Below are 19794 nucleotides of genomic sequence, written 5' to 3'. Positions count from 1 at the left end.
CCACCTTCAGAGTTTAAGAGGCTCTCATGCTTACATACTTCCACTTGGAGAAAGGTCAAGATGTGAACCTTTCTGAAAGCTGGCTATGAGCAGAGTCTAAACTCTTAGAAGAAATACCTGTGCATTTTACAGGGATTTAAAAATATCATCAAGCCCTCGCTAGAGTGACTGCGGCTCAGGTTTTGAAAATGACAAGTGCCCACGCACGCCCCTGACTCACCAGTCCCTGGGGTCTTCAGCGTGCCTGCCGGGGCGGCCGGCTTCGTCCTCGGCATGGTGACGCCCACCTGAGCTGTCATGCCTCGCCGCCACGAGCCTGTCTGAGAGATGACGGGGTTCTTCTTGCCCGACGTGCTTTTGTCGGACTCGTCAGACACATCAGAAGGATTCCGCCTCCACTTCGACCCCGGCTCCATCTTTATGCCGCTGTCTGACCCTCCGTCTGACTTCTTGACATCATCGCCGGACCACAGGGAATTCCTCTCCACCTGTGAGTGCTTCTCAGCGTCGGTCTGCGAAGGAGACCCTCTGAATTAGTCTTTCTCAAACCCCAGGCGAGAGAGCCCCTTACCCCAGAGCAAAAATGCCCATGCCCTGGACAAGTTAAGGGAAAAATAACAGATGACTACTTTAAAATGTTTGGGCCTTGTACTCTGGTTATCTTGTTAGGAAGCCTGACATGTTGGGTCCAAGGAAAGCAAAGAATACGAATATGTCCTAAAAGGGAGTGAGGGAGGAGAGTAAAGAGCCAGAGGAAAACGAGGGACAGAGCCCCATGGAGGAGAACCAGTGGACGGAGCTGTGACAAAAATTCAGCCACCAGCTCTGCCACTTGGCGACCAGCCTCCTCGAGCTCCGGCAGCCTGAGCTCTACCCAGCTCACGGCCTCCCAGCCCATTTCCCTTTGTTCAACAGCTCCCGATCACTCCACTGGCAGCCAGATCTCTGGATCTAGCACAGCGCCACAGTCTAACGCACCGAGAGCGAGCGAGAGAGGGCAGCTGCTAGCTCCCCTCGAATCAGGGAGAGAGAGGGGCCGAGAGGAAGCAAAGCCTCAAAAGCCACTTCCTCCCCACGACACCATGTGCTCCCACCCAGCTCCATTCATATGCCGCTGCTCGCTCCTCTTGTGGGATTTTGTGCAGACGGGGGATATAATTAGCCAGCTTTCTTTGGAAGAGGCCTGACCTGCTGGCCACGGAGCCCAGGAGGGGACAGAAGCGTGATGGTTAATCGTTTGCTGCAGTTAAAAGCCATAACTCTCTAACCAGAAAGCTTTGGGGGCCTCCCTAGGGGTTGGGGCCAGTCTGAGCAGATTTCAGTGGGGAGAAACAGTGCAGTGAACGGGGAAGGGTGGTCAGCAACAATTTAGGGCAGCTCCCCTGCAATACAGGTCCCATGTTTGCTGTACTTAACTACCAAGCGTGGGCAACACCAGCAAGGTAGCAAATCAAAACGACCCCTTGGCAAGAATCTGGCCTGATGCTTGTCACTCGAGATTAGCACTGATGGAATACGCTGGCTGAGTGGGAGCAAAGATACATACAGACAAGCAGCCCAAGTTCAATCGCCTCTCTATCGCCACCACAGCCTCCCCCCTCTCCCTCAGCCACCTCATGGGTGCCTTCAGTTGTTTGGTCATTCCTCAAACATTTCCACGAGGTACTAGGCATAGAGAGAGGAGGAGGACAGAAACACTCCTGGGCTGCAAGAAGCTCATCGTTCAGCTGCGGCAAAGGACAGAGACAGAGGCGTCCCCACAGCAGGCACGCAATCAGGCTTGGTGAGGAAATGAGCAAATCAGTCGGCGAATACATGCTTCTCGAGCTACAGCACACTTTAACAAAACGACCTCATCCGATCCCGACCGCTGTCTGGTCAAGGAGGGTAAGAAGGTAAGTAGAACTGTCTTCATCTCAGTTTTACAGAGAAGTGGAAACTCACGGTACTTGCTCCGCGTCCCAACTACACCAGCCCATGTTCCTTCCTCTAAATCTTCCAGTGTATTCATTCAGCCAGAATTTCCTCCATGCCCGTGGTTTGCCGGGCACTATGGTGGGTCTGAGGATCTGTGAGTAAGATTGGTTCCCATCCCTTCTGAAGTTTATGATCCAGTGAAAGAGGCAGGGATTGGAAATATAAGACAAATAAATGGAAAAGGACAAGGGGTCTGAGAGAATTACAGGCAGTGATGTAATTTAGAATATGATGATGGGGGTAAGGTACAGTGGTCTGGTAAGGCCTTTTTGAAGAAGTGTCCTAAAGAATGAGCAGAAACTTACCGAGAGAAGAGTTTAGGGAAGAGCATGCCAGGGAGAGGGAAGAGTATGTGCAAAGGCCCTGAGGCAGAAAGTATCTTGGCTTTGGAAACATTCACTCAACAAATATTTACCGGTACCGCTGTGTGCCAAGCAAGCTTTTGGGTACTGGGAATACTACAATGAATGAGAACAAAATATCAATACGAATCATCAACCTCCTGGAGCTTATGTTCAAGTACATTCTAACACATTCTTTTACACTCTAAGAGGTACTGAAAACTTAGTACATACCACATCCTGGGGTACTGCATTAATTATTCCTTTAATGCTCCTATACCTTATTTTCCCTGATCAAATTATAGTGATGCTAATAGTAGGAGCAGTAACAATTAAAATTTACTAAGCATTTACTATGTGCTAGGCACTGGGCTAAAGTGCTTTACATGTACCATTTAATTTAATCTTCACCAGAAACCTATGAGGAGGTTATAGTTCGTAGTCTCGATTTTACATGAGAACACTGAGGCACAGAGTGGAAAAGAAAATTGCCCAAGATCACACAGTGCAAGGATTCCAGGGAGCCTGAGTGCAGAGCCCATATTTTAGCCATCAGGCTATGTTGCCTTCCTGGAGAACAAGTCCAAGGACTTGAGGATGCTGCATGTCCAGGGGCACCTAACATAACACCTACACCCAGTAGATTCTCCTTCCACCCTGGCTGGCCGGTGGTTCCCCAGCTCCAATTCTGGAGCAGTTCCAGCCTAGCCTCTGGGTGGGACCTCCAGAACTGATTCCACCCCAGTGGCAGAGAGAGTGCACACATCCCTGGTCTGGGACTACAGTTGAATCCCCCTCTGGAAAGAACAATCATCCAACCATCACAGCCCCGCAATGTATGTGGTCCAGGGTGGTAGGCTTCCCAGCTGCTCTTGGCACAGCGGCCTCTGCCCCGGGACATTACACTGGCTGTGAGTTCACATCTCCTTAGCAAACCCCTGCTGAGCTGTGTGCCAGATCAGGTGGTGGCACCAGGAGGGATTAAAAGATGAAGAAGGGCCAGCCTCTCTGCTCCCAGAGCTTACAACAGGAGGGCCAGCAGGACAGCCACATAGGATGTACAAAGAGCTGCACCCTCCCCTTTGCCAGCTGTGCCCATCTCAAGTGGTACCTCCTTTCTGTAGATTTTCCTACTGCCCCTACCTGTAAGCCCACTTACTCATTCAGCATCCAAGAGGGAAGGCAGGGAAATAGCCACACTCAAGGAGGAAGAGGGCCTGGAAGATGGGAGGGTTCTCCCCTGAGGGCCCAGGTTCCCCAGAGACTGAAGAGGGGAGGCCAGTCTTCTGAGAGCGAGAGGAAGGAACCAAGGCGCTGAGGAACGAGGTGAGGCCGTGAGGCGGGAGGTGGAGGGAAGAGCATGGGCTTGGGGTCGGACAGACTTGAGGTCAAGTATTAGGTGCTGCAACTCCCTCCTGTGCTGTGTGTGACCCTGAAGGAAGTGGCTGAGCTTCTTTGAGATTGTTACCTTGTGTGTGAAACAGGGGTGATAACAGACAGGTGTCTCAGAGAGCTGACGGTGGGCACAATGAGCTCAATGTGGAGGGACTCAATTTTAACAGTGGCTCTTTTGTCACCAACTGTCCCCCCTCTGAAAATCTCCAGCACTTTAGCATTTAATCTATTTCTGTCTTGCATTAAGGTGAACAGGGTACTTGTCTTTTGTGCTCTTAGGCCACAAGCCTCTAAGAAGCCAGAGACACTGCCGTCTTCAAGCCCACACCATCCCCTGCGGACTGAGATGCTACACTGGCTAAAGTCTGAGTCCCAGTAATAACAGAAATTAGGATCAGCGTCAGCATCATTACCTGCCACCTAAGAAATACGGGGCACTGGGTGCCTCTGCACACATTATTAGCTCATCTAATCCTCTAAACTTGCACTTTTATCTGTATTTGACAGACAAGGAAAGCACAGGTGTGAAGAGGAAAGGTAACTTGCCTCAAGTCAGGAGCAGCAGGGCCCAGCAGGTGGCACAAGGGGTGCCCCACCCACACCCCAGCCAAACCCTATCCTTACGTCCAGACCATCATCCGAGAGCATCCAGAGAGCTCCAGGATTACTCAAGGTCACACAGGACAGGAATCCTTGCCACAGAATTCAGAATTTTGTTTCCTTCAGTAGCAAAAAGTAAACTCACATGGAATTACCATTTTTCCCCCTTGTATATTTTATTAAAATTTCAAAGGCAGTGAAAATGAGAGGAATCTTGACATATGCCTTTTTTGTACCTTGACACCTGGAATGGAACCTTCCACAGACTGAGAGAAAATGCCGAGTCACAAGGACAGGAAGAGATAGATGAAAGGGATGTGGGGAAGTGATGTTCATGTGTGAAAAGTCTTCTGCCACCAACACACTGTCCTAAAAACAAAATGCTGCAAAACTTAAGACAAAATGCTCTGACAGGGCTTCCCTGGTGGCGCAGTGGTTGAGAGTCCGCCTGCCGATGCAGGGGACGTGGGTCCGTGCCCCGGTCCGGGAAGATCTCACATGCCGTGGAGCGGCTGGGCCCGTGAGCCATGGCCGCTGAGCCTGCGCGTCCGGAGCCTGTGCTCCGCAACGGGAGAGGCCACAGCAGTGAGAGGCCCGCGTACCGCAAAAAAAAAAAAAAAAAAAAAAAAAAAAAATGCTCTGACACTACAAAGAAAGGACATGAATAACAGTCAACTTTTGGTTCCTGACGTGAATGGAGGAAAGAAGCAGAGGTATAGGTAATATAGAGGAAGGAAGGAAGGAAGGAAGGAAGGAAAGGGAAAAAGGAAAAGGAAATGGAAAGGAAAGGAAAGAAACGAAATGAACCATCTGAGCAACTATTGAGAATTAGGCTCTGAGGGAATTCCCTGGAGGTCCAATGGTTAGGACTCAGCGCTATCAACTGCAGAGGGCCGGGGTTCAACCCCTGGTCGGGGAACTGAGATCCCGTAAGCAGAGTGGCACGGCCAGAGAAAAAAAAAGAAAAAAGAAAACGAATTAGGCTCATTTATCTGAAAGCATGTTCAGATAAAGAATGTCCATATCGCTCTCACACTCACCCTTCAAGATAAGCCTAGTTACCGTGATTTTATGTAATCACAGGGAGGCAGAGGCTTGGAGAGGTTGAGCTTATCCAAGGATGCCACAGAGCTAGGAGCTCAACCCTGACTTCAAAGGCCGTACCTTTTCCCTGACACTGCAGCCAGACTCACCAGCTCTCCTGGAGAAAGTTGGTCAAGAGGCTGTCAGACCCCAGGCAGGGAGATGCTTTGCCCAGCACACTGAGAAGCAGTGGGCACAGGCCGATGCTGGGTATCTGGGCACGGGTGCCCCATCGAAGACCCTCCCCGTGCTCCTTGACATCCTTGAGGAGACAGTCACTCACAGACTAAGGGGACTTCCATCCCCCAAGGACCACTCCTCTGTTACCGGCTGCCACCTCTTTCAAGCAGCTAAACGAGGCTGTTCCTTAGGCTTCCAGACGATACCTTCCCTGTTCCTTAGATGTACTTCCTTTTGGCTGGTCTTCAGAGGCTTTTCAAATAAACTCAGGCAGGCAACCTGTCCTCAACCTGCTTTCCCAGTGGACACACTGGGCTACTTCTTCCTGCCTTTCCATGCCTCGCCTGGGATGCTTTGTGCTGCCCATTTGTCCAGGGAAACCCATATGTGATGGGAACCTGAATGAGCCCTGGGGAGGATGGCAGTGCACACCTTCCCGCTGCCTGATGCTGCTCCAAGAGGAGTGATGGCCCTTAGCCTTCCTCAGAGTGGTACAGGGGAGGAGGGGAGAAGGCTGCAATTTATGTGGATTCAGACATTTGGAGATGCTCCCTGGACAGGAACAAAGGGATGCCAAAGAAACCATCTCAGCAGGAATCTTTGTAACTATGGGTGCAAGTCTACATTTATTTTATTCCAAGACCTACTTGCTTAAGTTTTATTTAAATATTTTAAACTCAAGTAGTTGTAGAGCAAAAAAACAACCCAATAAATAGTAAATTCTTTTTTTTTTTTTTTTTGCGGTATGCGGGCCTCTCACTGCTGTGGCCTCTCCCGTTCCGGAGCACAGGCTCCGGACGCGCAGGCTCAGCGGCCATGGCTCACGGGCCCAGCCACTCCACGGCATGTGGGATCTTCCCGGACAGGCACGAACCCGTATCTCCTGCATCGGCAGGCGGACTCTCAACCACTGCGCCACCAGGGAAGCCCAATAGTAAATTCTTTACAACCCTTGATGTTATCTTCCTGATCTTGGTCAAAAGACAAGCTTGTGTAATATTCTTGAAGCTTTTCTGATGTGACATTTGCTAAATGAAAGCAAAGAGCTGGTCAAGGAGGAGGGGGGCCTTGACATTAACCAAATTCAAATGTATCATTTGTAAATCCCAGATGGTTACTCTGTATCAACGTGGAAAACAGATTCTAACTCCAGGTTTGTGGGAAGGGAACAAAGACAAGGAGACTGTTTCAACAATGTTTTGTTGGCTCAGTGAGCATTTTAGGAGCAAGCTTCTTCCTACCTTGTAAGTAAACAAGAGAGAAACCTACTGATTTATAGATCTCTCTCTCCTCTCTGTCTCTGTCTGTCTCTCCTTCTCTCTTAGTTCCCCAGCTCCGTATCTAAGAATTGTCTAGAAGCTTGGTTGTTGTTACCTTGAAATTAAAATAAGTCTCGGAAAAAAAAAAAAAAAAATTAGTGTCCACAAGGAAAGGAAAACGGTGGATTTTTTTTTTTTTGCCCGCGCCCCACGACATGCAGGATCTTAGTTCCCCGACCAGGGAATGAACCTGGGCCACGGCAGTGAAAGCACCCAGTCCTAACCACTGGACCGCCGGGGAAGTCCCGGAAACTGTGGATATTATAACATTTGGCAAGTGGTAGGGACACAGTCTGGCTGGGTGTTTCTAACTTGTGTCTAATAACTAATTAAACAGTGATCAGTTGGTGGTGTGGCTTAGGGGTTTTTTTGGTTTTTTTAATTAACTTTTATAAAATTGAGGTATAACATTCATATACCAAATGTACAATCTTAAGTATATAATTGGAAGAAATTTTCTGAAATTAACGTACATAACTACCCCTCAGATCAAGATATGGCACATTATCAGTACCCCCCAAATCTCTGGGCTCCCTTCATTTGGGTAGTTTTTTTTTCCCTTAACCGCCACAACCCACCCTCGTTTGCCAATGATAATTAGAAATTCAGGCTAAAAATGAAAACTCAAGAAGTCATAGGCAATCCCAGAGGCAACACCTAATAGATTTCATCAGGCAGTCTGTGTTTACATTTCTGTGGTACAGAATTAATCCCACACTCTGGCACATCCTTCATTTAGCCCTGTCCTCAAAGAGAAAGATACCTTTGAAAGCAAAGAGATTCCCAAAGCAGCTCCTATCTGTCCAGAGTGAGACAGGGAGGAGAAAGGAAGCGGATGTGAAAGGAAGGGAGTGAAAGAAGGGGCTGTGTCAGCTCTGCCCTCAAAAGGTCCCTCTGGGAGACTCCATCCCCATCAGACCTTCACATGGGTTCACCCGAGGCAGCGGGCGCCACTGGTGGGAGGGACTCATCATGAAAAGGATTCCAGTCCATATATGCCAGTGCCACTGTGGGGACTGGTGGTGGGGATGGCACCTCACTTGTCCACTAGTAAAATGGGCTTATTAGAACCAACCCCTCTGACCACTGAGGGATGCTATGAGGGGAAGCAAACACACCTACACAAAACTGCTTTGAAAGCACTGCATCTGAAACACTAAATCAGAGAGTTTAAAGCAGGGGTTGGAAACTCAAGTGCCTCAGGACAGGCAGGTATTTGAAGGGTGTAGCTGGTTGGCACACAGCGGCATGGGCGCCCTGTCCAAAGGCGGGGACACCTGGACATCTGTTGGTTGTGGAGAATATAGACTCAGGGAGGCGATATCTTCTGATTTTTCAAGAGAAACCAGAAGCTCACTATCAAGTGAAGTGATGAACTTTACAAAACTTGACATGCCACCCCATTTAAAAGAAGAGTGATACTGTGGGCCAGATACAATACACTGGCAGGAGGATATGACCCACAGATCTGTTGGGACGTACTGGTCTTCCAGCCCAGGCTTCTTAACATTGTTCCCACCCCAGCACTCTTGAGGGATCAGACGAATGCCATGGACGCGCACTCCAGACTAAGAACGGCCAGTTGAGTCCAACATCCTTTTTCTTTCTTTTTTTCCAAATAGATGATGAAACTGAGGTCTGGGAAGGAAAGAGGATTTGCCAAGGCCACCACAGTGAGAGCGGTGAGTCTCCCCACTCCCGTTTAGCGTACCCCGATGCTGGACCCCACCCTCTCCCTGCAGGTAGAGGACAGAGTGAAGACATAAGAGCACAGGCACCAAGCAGGAGGTCGGGCCTCATCTCACAGACCTGGAGATTCTGTGCACCCCAAACAGCCCCCTTGGCCCACAAGCCCAAGGCTCTCTGCTGGCAGGGGCTCTGGGAGGGACCCTGTTCCTTACCTGGACATCCAGGCTCTTACGCGAGGAGGCAGGCGTGTTGGCATAGGAGCCAACGGAGGAGCTGGTGTTGATGTCATCCGTGCTGAGGTTGTCTATGGTGTCGCTGATCCCGCTGCTGACGGAGCTGCTGTCATCCCAGCTGCCAAGACAAACACAGCCTGAGCACCAAGACCTCACACTGCGTCAGCTCAGCAGTGTCTGATGATACAGACAAGTGTGTACCACCCCCGAAGGCTCCGGTGTCACAAAGCCCCAGGCAGAGCTCCTTTGCCTCTGATGTGACTCATCTTCAAGGGTACCATCCATCCGTTTCGTCTGGCAGCTGGGTGAAGTGGCTGATGTGTACCTTCCCTAGAAGGGTGGGCACCTCCCTGAGCAGATGTGGCTAGACACCTACACCCTGCCTACCCCATCCTCAGCTTCATCTCGGGAACTTCAGAAAGGCCAAGGGCTACCTGCCAGGCCTAGAGCCAGTGGAGGAGCAGTGGGTTTGGGGGCTGGAGCTGACAGTGGGGCAGAGAAAGAGACAGCAGTGGCACCCTCCCTGGGGCTCAGAGTGGGAGAAAGAACTGCTATGTGAATTCCCTGGACTCCACTCCTGGAGCAAAAAAGCCAAGGGAAGGAAAGTGCAAAAGTCAGCAAAACCCACCAACTCCACTGGCAGTTCTAACTCTAATAATATCCCAGGATGCATCGAAAATAGAGTCCATTTCTCAACCCTCAACTCCATCGAGACCATCGTCCCCCACCATTCGAGTCAAATCTCCAAAAGCAATAATTCTGCTTTTTTCTTCTGTCTTGCCTCCTGCTTCCCAACACCAAGACATTCAGTCCACCCCCGGGTCCGCCCGCCTCTGCTTGCAGAATCTCTCCCAGTGTGCATGGCCCTCCCCGCCCCTGCGCCCTGTGGTTCCAGCTGCTTAGCTCTGCCTAGGTGACTCCCAACAGGCCGGCTGCGCTCCGTGCTCCTCGTCTGCTCCCAGACCATCTATTCTCCCCACGGCAGCCAGAAAGATCTTTGTGAAACACAAATCAGATCTATTGCTCCACTGCTTCAAACCCTCCAGTGGCTTCTCAGGGACCCAAACTCTGTACTCTGGCCCTCAAGACCCTGTGATCCAGCCTCCCCGTCCAGTCCCGTCTTGGGCCCCCCTCCATCGCTCACTGGCTCTGGGTTTTCATGTTCAAGGCTTTGCATTTACTGTACCTCTTCTTGGTCACCTGTCCCTTCTTCTTTCTCACTTGAAGAGTCACCTCCCCAGAAAGGCCGTCCCTGGTCCCTCTATCTGCAGTGCCACCTCCAGCCCCCGCCTGGCCAGCATCAAGCCGGTTGCATTTTCTCATTTATTTGGTTGCAGGGTTGCAGATACACAGCAGGTGCTCAATAAATACTTGCTGATTTAGACACATGGGAGTGGGAAGTTGAGGAGGCTATAAAGTAAGCTTCCAGCATCAATGTAACACTGCTCTACTTGATCGAGTGACAAAAGGTAAGGATTATTGTTTTTCTATTGTACAGGTGGAGAAACTGAGGCTTAGAAAGGTAAGGCGCCTGGCACAAGGTCAGACTGTAAGAGGTGGAGCAGGACCTGGATCCAGCTGCCCCAGCTTCAGAGCCACCCTCTTTTTTAAAAAATAAATTTATTTATTTATTTTTGGCTGTGTTGGGTCTTCGTTGCTGTGTGCGGGCTTTCTCTAGTTGGGCGAGCGGGGGCTGCTCTTCATTGCTGTGTGCGGGCTTCTCATTGCGGTGGCTTCTCTTGTTGCGGAGCATGGGCTCTAGATGTGTGGGCTTCAGTAGTTGTGGCTCGCGGGCTCTAGAGCACTGGCTCAGTAGTTGTGGCTCATGGGCTCTAGAGCGCGGGCTCAGTAGTTGTGGCTCACAGGCTTAGCTGCTCTGCGGCATGTGGGATCTTCCCGGACCAGGGCTCAAACCCGTGTCCCCTGCGTTGGCAGGCAGATTCCCAACCACTGTGCCACCAGGGAAGCCCTCTCTTTTTCTGTCTGACTTATTTTACTAAGCATAATGCCCTCTAAGTCCATCCATGTTGTTTCAAATTGAAAAATTTCATTCTTTTTTTATGACTGAGTAATATTCCATTGTATGTACATACCACATTTTTATCCATTCATCTGTTGATGGACACTTAGGTTGCTTCCTTATCTTGACAATTATAAATAATGCTGCTGTGAACATTGGGATGCATGTATCTTTTCGAATGAGTGTTTTTGTTTTTTCGGATGTATACCCAGGAGTGGAATTGTTCTGACACTGGCGTTTCTGAGGCATCAGGCTGCCGCTGTGCAGGCCTTTCAGTGAGGCACAGCTCACTGTGGAGGGCTGAACGGTGGAGTAATGTGGTTAAGTCAATGCACCATCATCACACAGCCCTGGGTGTAGATACTGACCCTGCTACTCCTGCTCTGGGATATGCTAGCCTCCCGAACCTGGGCTTCCTCCTGGGGAAGTGGGCCATGTCGTATGCCTGTGTGCACTGAAAATTGATGTAATAGAGAGCCGTCTGGCATCACAGTAAAGAGGGTGGCTCTGGGACTTCCCTGGTGGTGCAGTGGTTAAGAATTCACCTGCCAATGCAGGGGACACGGGTTTGATCCCTGGTCCAGGAAGATCCCACATGCCACGGAGCACCTAAGCCCGTGAGCCACAATTACTGAGCCTGCACGTCTGGAGCCTGTGCTCCGCAACAGGAGAGGCGGCGACAGTGAGAGGCCCGCGCACCGTGATGAAGAGTGGCCCCCGCTCACCGCAACTAGAGAAAGCCCTCGCACAGAAACGAAGACCCAACACAACCAAAAATAAATATAAATTAATAAATAAAAAACGAAAAAAATTTTGTGAATCACTATGCTGCACATCTGAAACAAATAATATTGTACATCAATGATATCTCGAAAAAACAGACCAAAAAAACCAAACAACAAAAACAAAATGCCGATATCTGAGATTTAGAAAGCCAGGAGCTCCCCATACTCCCCCAAGTAATCAAGAGGAAGTTTCAGTTTGTTCCACCAGCTTGTAGGATGCCTGTCTGAGCTCTACTGATCAGGCAGGAAGACGAGGCTTAGTGGAAACCTGTTTTCATCACCTTTCCCTTCAGCCCGCCAATGTGGCTTCCTAAAGCCCACCTGGAGGGTCCCACACAAGTGCAGGGGAAACATGCAAGGGTGGTTCTCAAGTAGGGAGGATAAAGGCAGGAAGTGTGAGGGCTCCGGAGAGGAATTAGGATGAATTCACAGGCCGTGCAGCAGCCCGCAGCTCCGCGCCTTAGCCGGCTTCCCCGCTGTGATGACACTGCTTTGGCCTGGGCTCCATCCGGTTCCGAATCCTCCTTTAAGGACTTCTCCAAATGCTCTGGCCCACCCTCACAATCCCCTCCTCTGAATTCCCACAGTCTTCCGCATTTGGGTTCATTCTAGACACTCCTGCAGTTTTCTAGTTGTTCTCCGTATGATGGTCTGTCCTACTTTCCAAGCATATGCAGGGGTCTGCTTCGTGATAGTAACAAGTGCATCCCAGGTGTCAGGCATCATGCCAGGTGCTTCCGATACATCACTTATGTCTCCACTCTTCCTATCACACCTGTAAGGGACCTATTATCCTCCCCAGTTGACAAATGAAGAGATCAAGGCTGAAAGAACAAGTATTTTGCCCAGTGCCGTTCAGTCCACTTTGGAATTGGGTTTGAGGCACTGAATCGTCTAATTGCAGAGCACGCGTTCCCTCTGGCCTGCATCATTCGATTTTTCACAACAGCCGCTGGCTGAGCACTTGCCAACATGCCAACTCTACAGTATCTGCACGTATTCTCAGCAACGTTCCTACTCCCTCACAGGTGGCCTTGCTTCCTAATGAGGAAACTTGAGGCTGTGAGAGCTGCCGTCCAGGGCTCTCTGCAGATGCATGGCAGAGCTGGCAGTGAAGCCCTCCCTGACCCTGAAGCCCACCTCCAGAGCAGTGCTGCCACAGCAATGCCAGCCTCACATCAACTCCATCTCCAAGCACACAGTATATGTTTATTAAACACCTCCTGACTGAACTCACGTACACGAGAGACAGGCAGGGCAAGTTCTGACGCAAAACACAGCCCCAACAGTGGATTCTGAGCCCAGCTCCCTCCCACTTCAGCCTCTGACAAGTCACAACTTCCTTGCCTCAGTTGCCTTATGGGTGACACATGGATGACACCACCTAGGCTGACAACTGTGGAAGGCTCTGCTGGGAAAAGGGTGACGTAACAGATGGGAAAGGACTCTAATCCACCCTCATGATGAAAAGAAAATCCCATGAGTCTTTAATTGCATCTGCTCTCTAGGGTTAGCAATTTAACATATCTAAAATTTCCTATAATCCAACGAAGAAGAAAGAGGACAGCCAAGAGACAAGTGGGGCTGGAGGGGAGGAAGGAGGGAACTTAGTAACAGATGCCCATGAATCCAAGCCCCAGATTTTTTTGCTTTGAAATTGTACCCGCTCTTCCTTTGTGGCCTTTCAACACTGAGGTGCTGTTGCAGAGGGGCATGTGGCACTTATCACACACACGATTCTTCCCACGTCGGTGCCCAGAGCATCATGCGGCTATGATGAGATTACAGGAAGTCCTTGAAACTGAGCTGGCCCAGAAGGGGCGAACCAATGATCTACCCCACAGAAGAGCGGAGAGGGGAAATTAAGGAGGAGGAAGAAGGAGCAGCGACACAAGGGAAGTCCATGCTGAACAAGAGCGGCCTTGGGGTCCCCCAGGGCTGTCTGTGTGCCAGAAACCAGAGCTGTCCCCACACTCGGAAAACCAGCCATGTCTCCCTCACTTATGGATCTTTGGGGACACTGACGGATCTATCTAGATATAAAATCACTTAGCTCCAACCTGTCCTTTCCCTAAAATTCAGGGTATTATAAATGGCCATGAGCCACCAAGATCAAGGTCAGTGAGTTCCAAGAAGCATCCTAAGGAAAACTAGGTCCATAAGATGCTCTGTGATAACAATGTGGTCCCAACAAGAGAATGTGGGGTATGCTAGCCCCCTCTTAGAGATTCACGTTGTCCAGGAACTTCTTCACGGTTACGAAGTGCTGGCACGAGCTCTTTAACTTTGCCTAAAATAGCACTCCCCCCACAGGAGATGCTGAGAATGACACACAGCTCTGGAAGAAATGCAAAGGAAGCCTAGAGCTGCCTCTGACCCACTGGCCCCTTCACCCTTACCTGCCTTAGAAAGCAGTTAGCACAGAGGCGGGGAAGCAGAGGCAAGGGGAATGACATCACATGAGCTCCTGCATCCAGGCAGACCAGAAGCCAGAAGCCACTTCTGGGAGACCAAACAGTGAGAACTAATAAAATTCTTTTCTTTTGCTTAAAACTAGTTTGCTTAGGTTTTTGTCACTCGGTATACTTGTGCTAGCTACTGGGGAATTGCAATTTGTTTCTAAAACGACTCCAGACATGTGGTTGAGAGTCAGACAGGAAAAATGTGGAAAGCATGCAGAATTCATTCAGGCAGTAAGGACATTAGTTGAATCCAATCAAGTGGCAAAGGAAATTAGGTACAACCTGGGATGGGGCACAAGTCTACTGACCCAAGTCGGGCGATAAATGTTGAAAGAGGTTACAAAACATGATTATGACTCAAACTTGAAAGAAACCCAGAGCATTTGTGTTTGCAGTGAGGTGAAACAAAATTCCAGGTAAGAGGCTCGAGGGACCCAGATGACACGGCAGAAAGAACGACAGCGTACTCAGCCGTGGCTCCAGAACAATCATTCTGGAATATGATTTGACCATTCCTGCATCCTGCTCTTGAATCTGATTGAGAAAAACCACATGATGGTTCCGAGCCCACCTGAGAGGATAAACTTCCTCCCCTCAGTTGGGAGTAAGTGACTTTAAATCCTGGGAAAGTTTCAAAAAGATGAAGGGAGATAATGAAATAAATCCTAATATTAATACTTAAGTTTAGGGTGAAAGCTTTGTGATCACTGGGGTGATCTCTCTATATTTATAATATTTAAAAAAATATACGAGACTCTAAAAAGAATAGTCTTGTGATTCGAACCTAAATGAGTACTGATTTTTGATTTGAGATTTTTAAGATGAAAGATTTAAGAATTGGATTCAGACTGCAAAAAGAATTGAAGTGTTTTGGACAAACTGAAGTTATAAATGTCATAAATTATTTGATTTGCAAGGGTTGTTTAAGTGCTTAGAAAGATTTTGCTTGTTAGGCTGCGAAAGTCTACCCCATCCAACATTTGGACAGCATGAGGAAACCAGGTATGTTAAGTTTACGAATGCAATCTGAAATATTTAAGGAGGGAAATCCCTGGTGGTCCAGTAGTTAGGACCTGGCGTTCTCACTGCTGGGGGCCTGGGTTCGATCCCTGGTCGGGGAACTAAGATCCCACAAACCTCGCGGTGCAGCAAAAAATAAATAAAATAAAATATTTAAGGAAACTTAATTATCCAAGTTTGCCAACAGTACTAATTAAATTCAAGTCTGAATTAATAAAGTACTAATCAAATAACAAGTGGAAACGTTCTTAATGCATACAAAAATACTTGACTTACAGATAAGATTTATAAGAAAACAGGTTTCAAAATTAAAACTTCAACAGTTGAATAGTAAAACCTAATTAATTCTTTTTGGGTACAAAAGCGTTCCTCAGACATTTAGAAAAATATTAAAGCAGATTTCATTTTGTGAGTGAATGAATGCTTTCTATATGAACGACCAGAAGAATAAATGAACACAAGACAGCATCTATTCTCTTCACCAGTTCTTCCCGCTCCACTTCACCTTCACTCTATATTGTAAGACTGCCAAGACTACTCCAAAAGTCTTAGTGGAAACAGCATTGTGCTCAATAGCCTTGGGGAACAAGCAGAACTCTGGGGGCCTCCTCCTGCCCCGGGTTCTATCATAGGAAACTAAAAGGCAAGTGGGGCCCACAGCTTGGCTGGTTCCCGTCTTTTTTTTTTTTTTCAATTTCAAAACAGCATATGATGTTTATGTCCTATAAATTCTTTGGCTGGGACATCTAGAGAAATGGCAAGAAGATGCTTCCATTGACTCCTCAGAACCATCAACACAAAAAGATCATTTCCCCTCCAGATCACAGCCATGTCCCTTTTTTTCTCCTCAATGAAAGGTCCTCCACTGGTGGTCATATCAGGGCACAACTGCAGTTATAAGTGATCAGATTGGAAGATGACCTTCACCTATTTTTGCCAGTGGGTGGGCGGAAAGAATTCCACCAAACATTTGCTATTTTTCTTCAAGACTCCTAAACTCAACGTTTTTGAGTCCCGAGCCAGGGGACTTGAATTCATCTTGCTCACCTCACCCCGTCAGCCAGCACCCTCTATGTGCCAGGCACCACGTGAGGTTCCGGGGGGTACAGTGATGACTCAGTTGTCCCCACCCTTGACCGCAAAGCCAGTAGATGTGACAGACAAGAACACATAGCTCAGACACAAAGGAAAATGTAAAATGGGAAGGTCAGCAAAGGAAACTGCACTGGTTTCAGACATTTCTACAGCCTTCAATAGCCCCTCAAACCACCAGCCAAGTGCCGGCACAAGGCAATAGACGGCAGCATGGCAAAGCCCAGGCCCACCGATGCCCTCTGCTATGCTGCGCTCTCCTTCAAGGCTTGGAAGTGGCAAAGCCAAGGAGCCAGGAGAGCCAGGCCCTGGCCCCAGCCCTCCCCAGAACTGCTTCCTATTAGAGTTTGGACGTGTCACTTACTCTTAGTTCCCAGTCTCTCATGAGGGAGGTGGATGCAGCCATCCCAGAGGTGCTTTCTAACTGCCATCCTGGGAGTTTAAGCTCAAAGAAAAACTAGTAGAGGCAAAGGGGCACGGAAAAGTCCCCACTGGTCAGAGCATCTCCTCTCATTCAGTAAAAGCTGCCAAAGAAGTAAACTGCACTTCCTAGTTTCTGGGCTTCTTCGTTGCTGATTTCACCCCTTAAATGATTATCTTTAAAGCCCACATTGAGTCTTTTAAATATTTGGAATAGGTGCCAATATCTTACACATAGGAGATGATTACTTAGCCCTGAGTTGTAACTGCTCTCTTTAGACAGGCACGTGCTTTCCCATTTGACTCAACCCCCCATCTGAGCCTTTGCACTCACATATGCTACCTGACTGACCCGGCAATTAGAGTTCGAGACCCTCCTATAGAGGCATTACAACCCAATCCACAAGAGGTTCTTCATGAGACCACTGTTTATCCACAAAGGAATAAGATGCAATCTTACCTAATACTTAAAGCCACCACTGGCGGTGTTTACCAAATGCCAGGCCCTGTACTAGGCATGGTACATGGATTATTCCACCCCCATTTTCCACTGGATGAACCGAGGCTAAGAGCCCAGAGCTCATCAGGATAGGACTCAACCAGGGTCTTAATGCCTCTCGTCAGAAAGAGAGTACATGTAGGTCAGCTTCAAAGTCTCTGTCTGCTAACCAGCCGAATCTCAAAAGAACCTCGACTGGCTGACAGCAACCAAGTATAATACCAATGAGACCCCATGTTGGCCAAGACACCGCATTTTAACCAGAGCCAAGGCTCTCCAAAGTGACCAGAAAATCCATTAAAAAATGGAAAGGCCCATAAGACAAGGAGATCCAGTTTCAGAGTCTTACAAGAGATTCTGACATCACTGTGTCAGGAATTCAAATGCCACTCAGAGGGCTTAAAGCACAATTTTAACAGCCCAAACACAAGCTATCTGCTATGAAAAACGCAGGTGAAAGAATCATAAATTATTCCAGCCTCTCACACTCCCTGTTTTCCTCACTGTTGTAGGGAGTTAGCATTCCATACAACCAAGGAAGAGTAACCTGCTTTCACCAGACCCTCCTGAGAAATCACCTCTAATTTGGACAAATTTTTAATATTGAGCTCTTCTGGGGAGTATCTTGATATATCAGGAATCTGTAATGGTTCTGAATTAATGTGATACTATATTTACAACTTCATCTTCCATGAAATAAAAAGGCAAAACCGAATCCCAAGGTTAGAGGGATGATTAAACAGATTTTTCTACTAGGATTTACACGCCCAGGCATGAGGAATCCTGGCTTTCAGCAAAAGACTCTGAGAAGTTACTGAAGGATCTGGAGGGTCATTACACTTTCCAAATGGACTCCCTGTGAGATAATGTTGTTTATGCAAGGGAAAGGCATGCTTAAATGATGTGAAAAAAATCAGATTGCAGATAAATATTAGTTCTCTGCTCACTAATAAACCACAGCAGGTTAGCAGAGATGAAGGACTGTAACTCTGGTTCTCAAAAGCAGCCTTCACAAAGCAATGGATCCTAATCCCCTCTCTCCCAAAACCCCAAAGGCTGGGTCTACTTCCAGAAGGCCCTCACCGTTCTCAGAAACAGTCTGGACAGCCCCTGCCCCCGTCTCTGCCTCTCTCCTGGTGACTAAGCCCGCACCGTAGAGCCACCCAGGGCTGTGTCCCGGCCTTACCTGCTCACTTTTCCAGTTCTGCTCCAGAATCACAGCAGAGCTCATTTCCAGGGCCCTGTGCCCCCCCACCAGACAGCTGTATTCACTCGCGAAAGCCCAGACTGGTGGAACTTGTTTTCTGGCTATTGTTCAAGGCAATTGTTCCTGTGAAACCCCAGGGCCCATCGGAATGAGATCCTTTGGTGTGGATGAGTGAGCAAGCCCAACCAGGGCTTAGCAGCAACCCCTGGGGAAGGGAAAAGGTTTGGCTACCTCCATTTCCCACCAGACAGGTATGTTAACTATTTCCTCCCCAGGAGATTTTCTCAGGAGCATCACCTCCTCCCAGCACTGCCGGAGCCTATTAAGAAAATCGACCTTCAAAGAATGCAACAGGAGGACTCCTGCAGAAACCTACCTTTCGCTGCCTATCTGAGAGTGATAAGGGCCAACTTTAATTGAAGTTTAAAGCTGTGCCAGACTCCATGCTAATTATATTACTTGCATTCTTTCATTTAATCTGCTCAACTCTATGATAAAAATAATAACTATATAATATAATATAATATATAATAATAATGACAGCTTACTTATATTTTCTCCTGGGTACCATGAGATAGAGACTAATTCTATATCCATTCTAGAGATGAGACAACTAACGCTTGGAAAGAAAGGCCCAAAGGTCATACAACTAGGAACTGTTGAAGCTGGGATTCATACACAGATCCAAGAGCGTTCAACCACCTCATTTATTTATTCATTTGACACATTTTCATGAACACCTACATGTGTACTAAAAGGACTTTAAAGTTTTCCACATGAAAAAAAAGATAGCTACTTGAAAACAGCGATGAGCAAACAAGCCACCCTTCCTGGTTTCACCCCTGGGATCAGCCTACAGGGTTTTGCTGTTGCAAAATGACCCAGAACCTGAGCTCAAATTAAAGAAAGGGCAGAGTCAGATACTAATCCCAGTAAGTTTAGTCTCATCTAGCAGTGGGCTAGGGTACCATAAACCCCCAAGGCTCTGCATGGAGGCAGCATATGCTCTGGAGGAAAAAGCAAAACAGATCTAGGTTTGAACCCTAGCCCTGCCATTTGCTTTGTCAGAGCATCTTCACCTCCAGGAGACCCAGGTTTCCTCCTGTGTGATCTGGTGCTAATTAACGCCCAGTCCTCATAAGCCTTCTGTGGGACCACATCAGATCTCCAGGCACAGAGGAGACAACAAGCTCCTGTCAGCTGCAGCCCTGGATCCAGGGACTTTGCAAGGACCGCAGGAAGGAGACACAGGCCCACAATATGCAATAGATGATAAAGTTCTAGCGCAAGAGTTTGCTGCCATAAACGGGCAGTGTCCCAGGGGAGAAGCAGCTTCTACAGACAGTGCCAGGTGCAAGGCCAATCATTTGAGGTGGAGAGAGGGAAACAGGAACCCCATAAAGAAGGCTCCAAGGGGATTTAGTAGCACTCAGAATGCCTGGGGTTGAGTTTCACCCCACGGCACCTTTGTC

The 19794-nt window shown here is 48.4% G+C and overlaps 1 protein-coding gene across 6 annotated transcripts in view; it reads right to left on the bottom strand.

The window, feature by feature from the left end:
- Positions 1-19794, bottom strand: part of NAV2 (neuron navigator 2) — a 396738-nt gene that overhangs the window by 67382 nt on the left and 309562 nt on the right. For all 6 annotated transcript variants that reach the window (XM_029208228.1, XM_029208230.1, XM_029208231.1 and 3 more), the window contains exons 12-13: positions 8797-8935; positions 221-512 (exon numbers count right to left, since the gene is read on the bottom strand). In XM_029208228.1, coding sequence (XP_029064061.1) covers positions 221-512; positions 8797-8935 — 431 coding nt within the window. The remainder of the gene's footprint in view (positions 1-220; positions 513-8796; positions 8936-19794) is intronic.

Source organism: Monodon monoceros, unplaced genomic scaffold (assembly GCF_005190385.1).
Source record: "Monodon monoceros isolate NGI ecotype Baffin Bay Population unplaced genomic scaffold, NGI_Narwhal_1 Super_Scaffold_7, whole genome shotgun sequence".
Classification (NCBI taxonomy): domain Eukaryota; kingdom Metazoa; phylum Chordata; class Mammalia; order Artiodactyla; family Monodontidae; genus Monodon; species Monodon monoceros.
The sequence above is the reverse complement of the archived record's forward strand: the minus strand, read 5'-3'. Positions and strand labels throughout refer to the sequence as shown.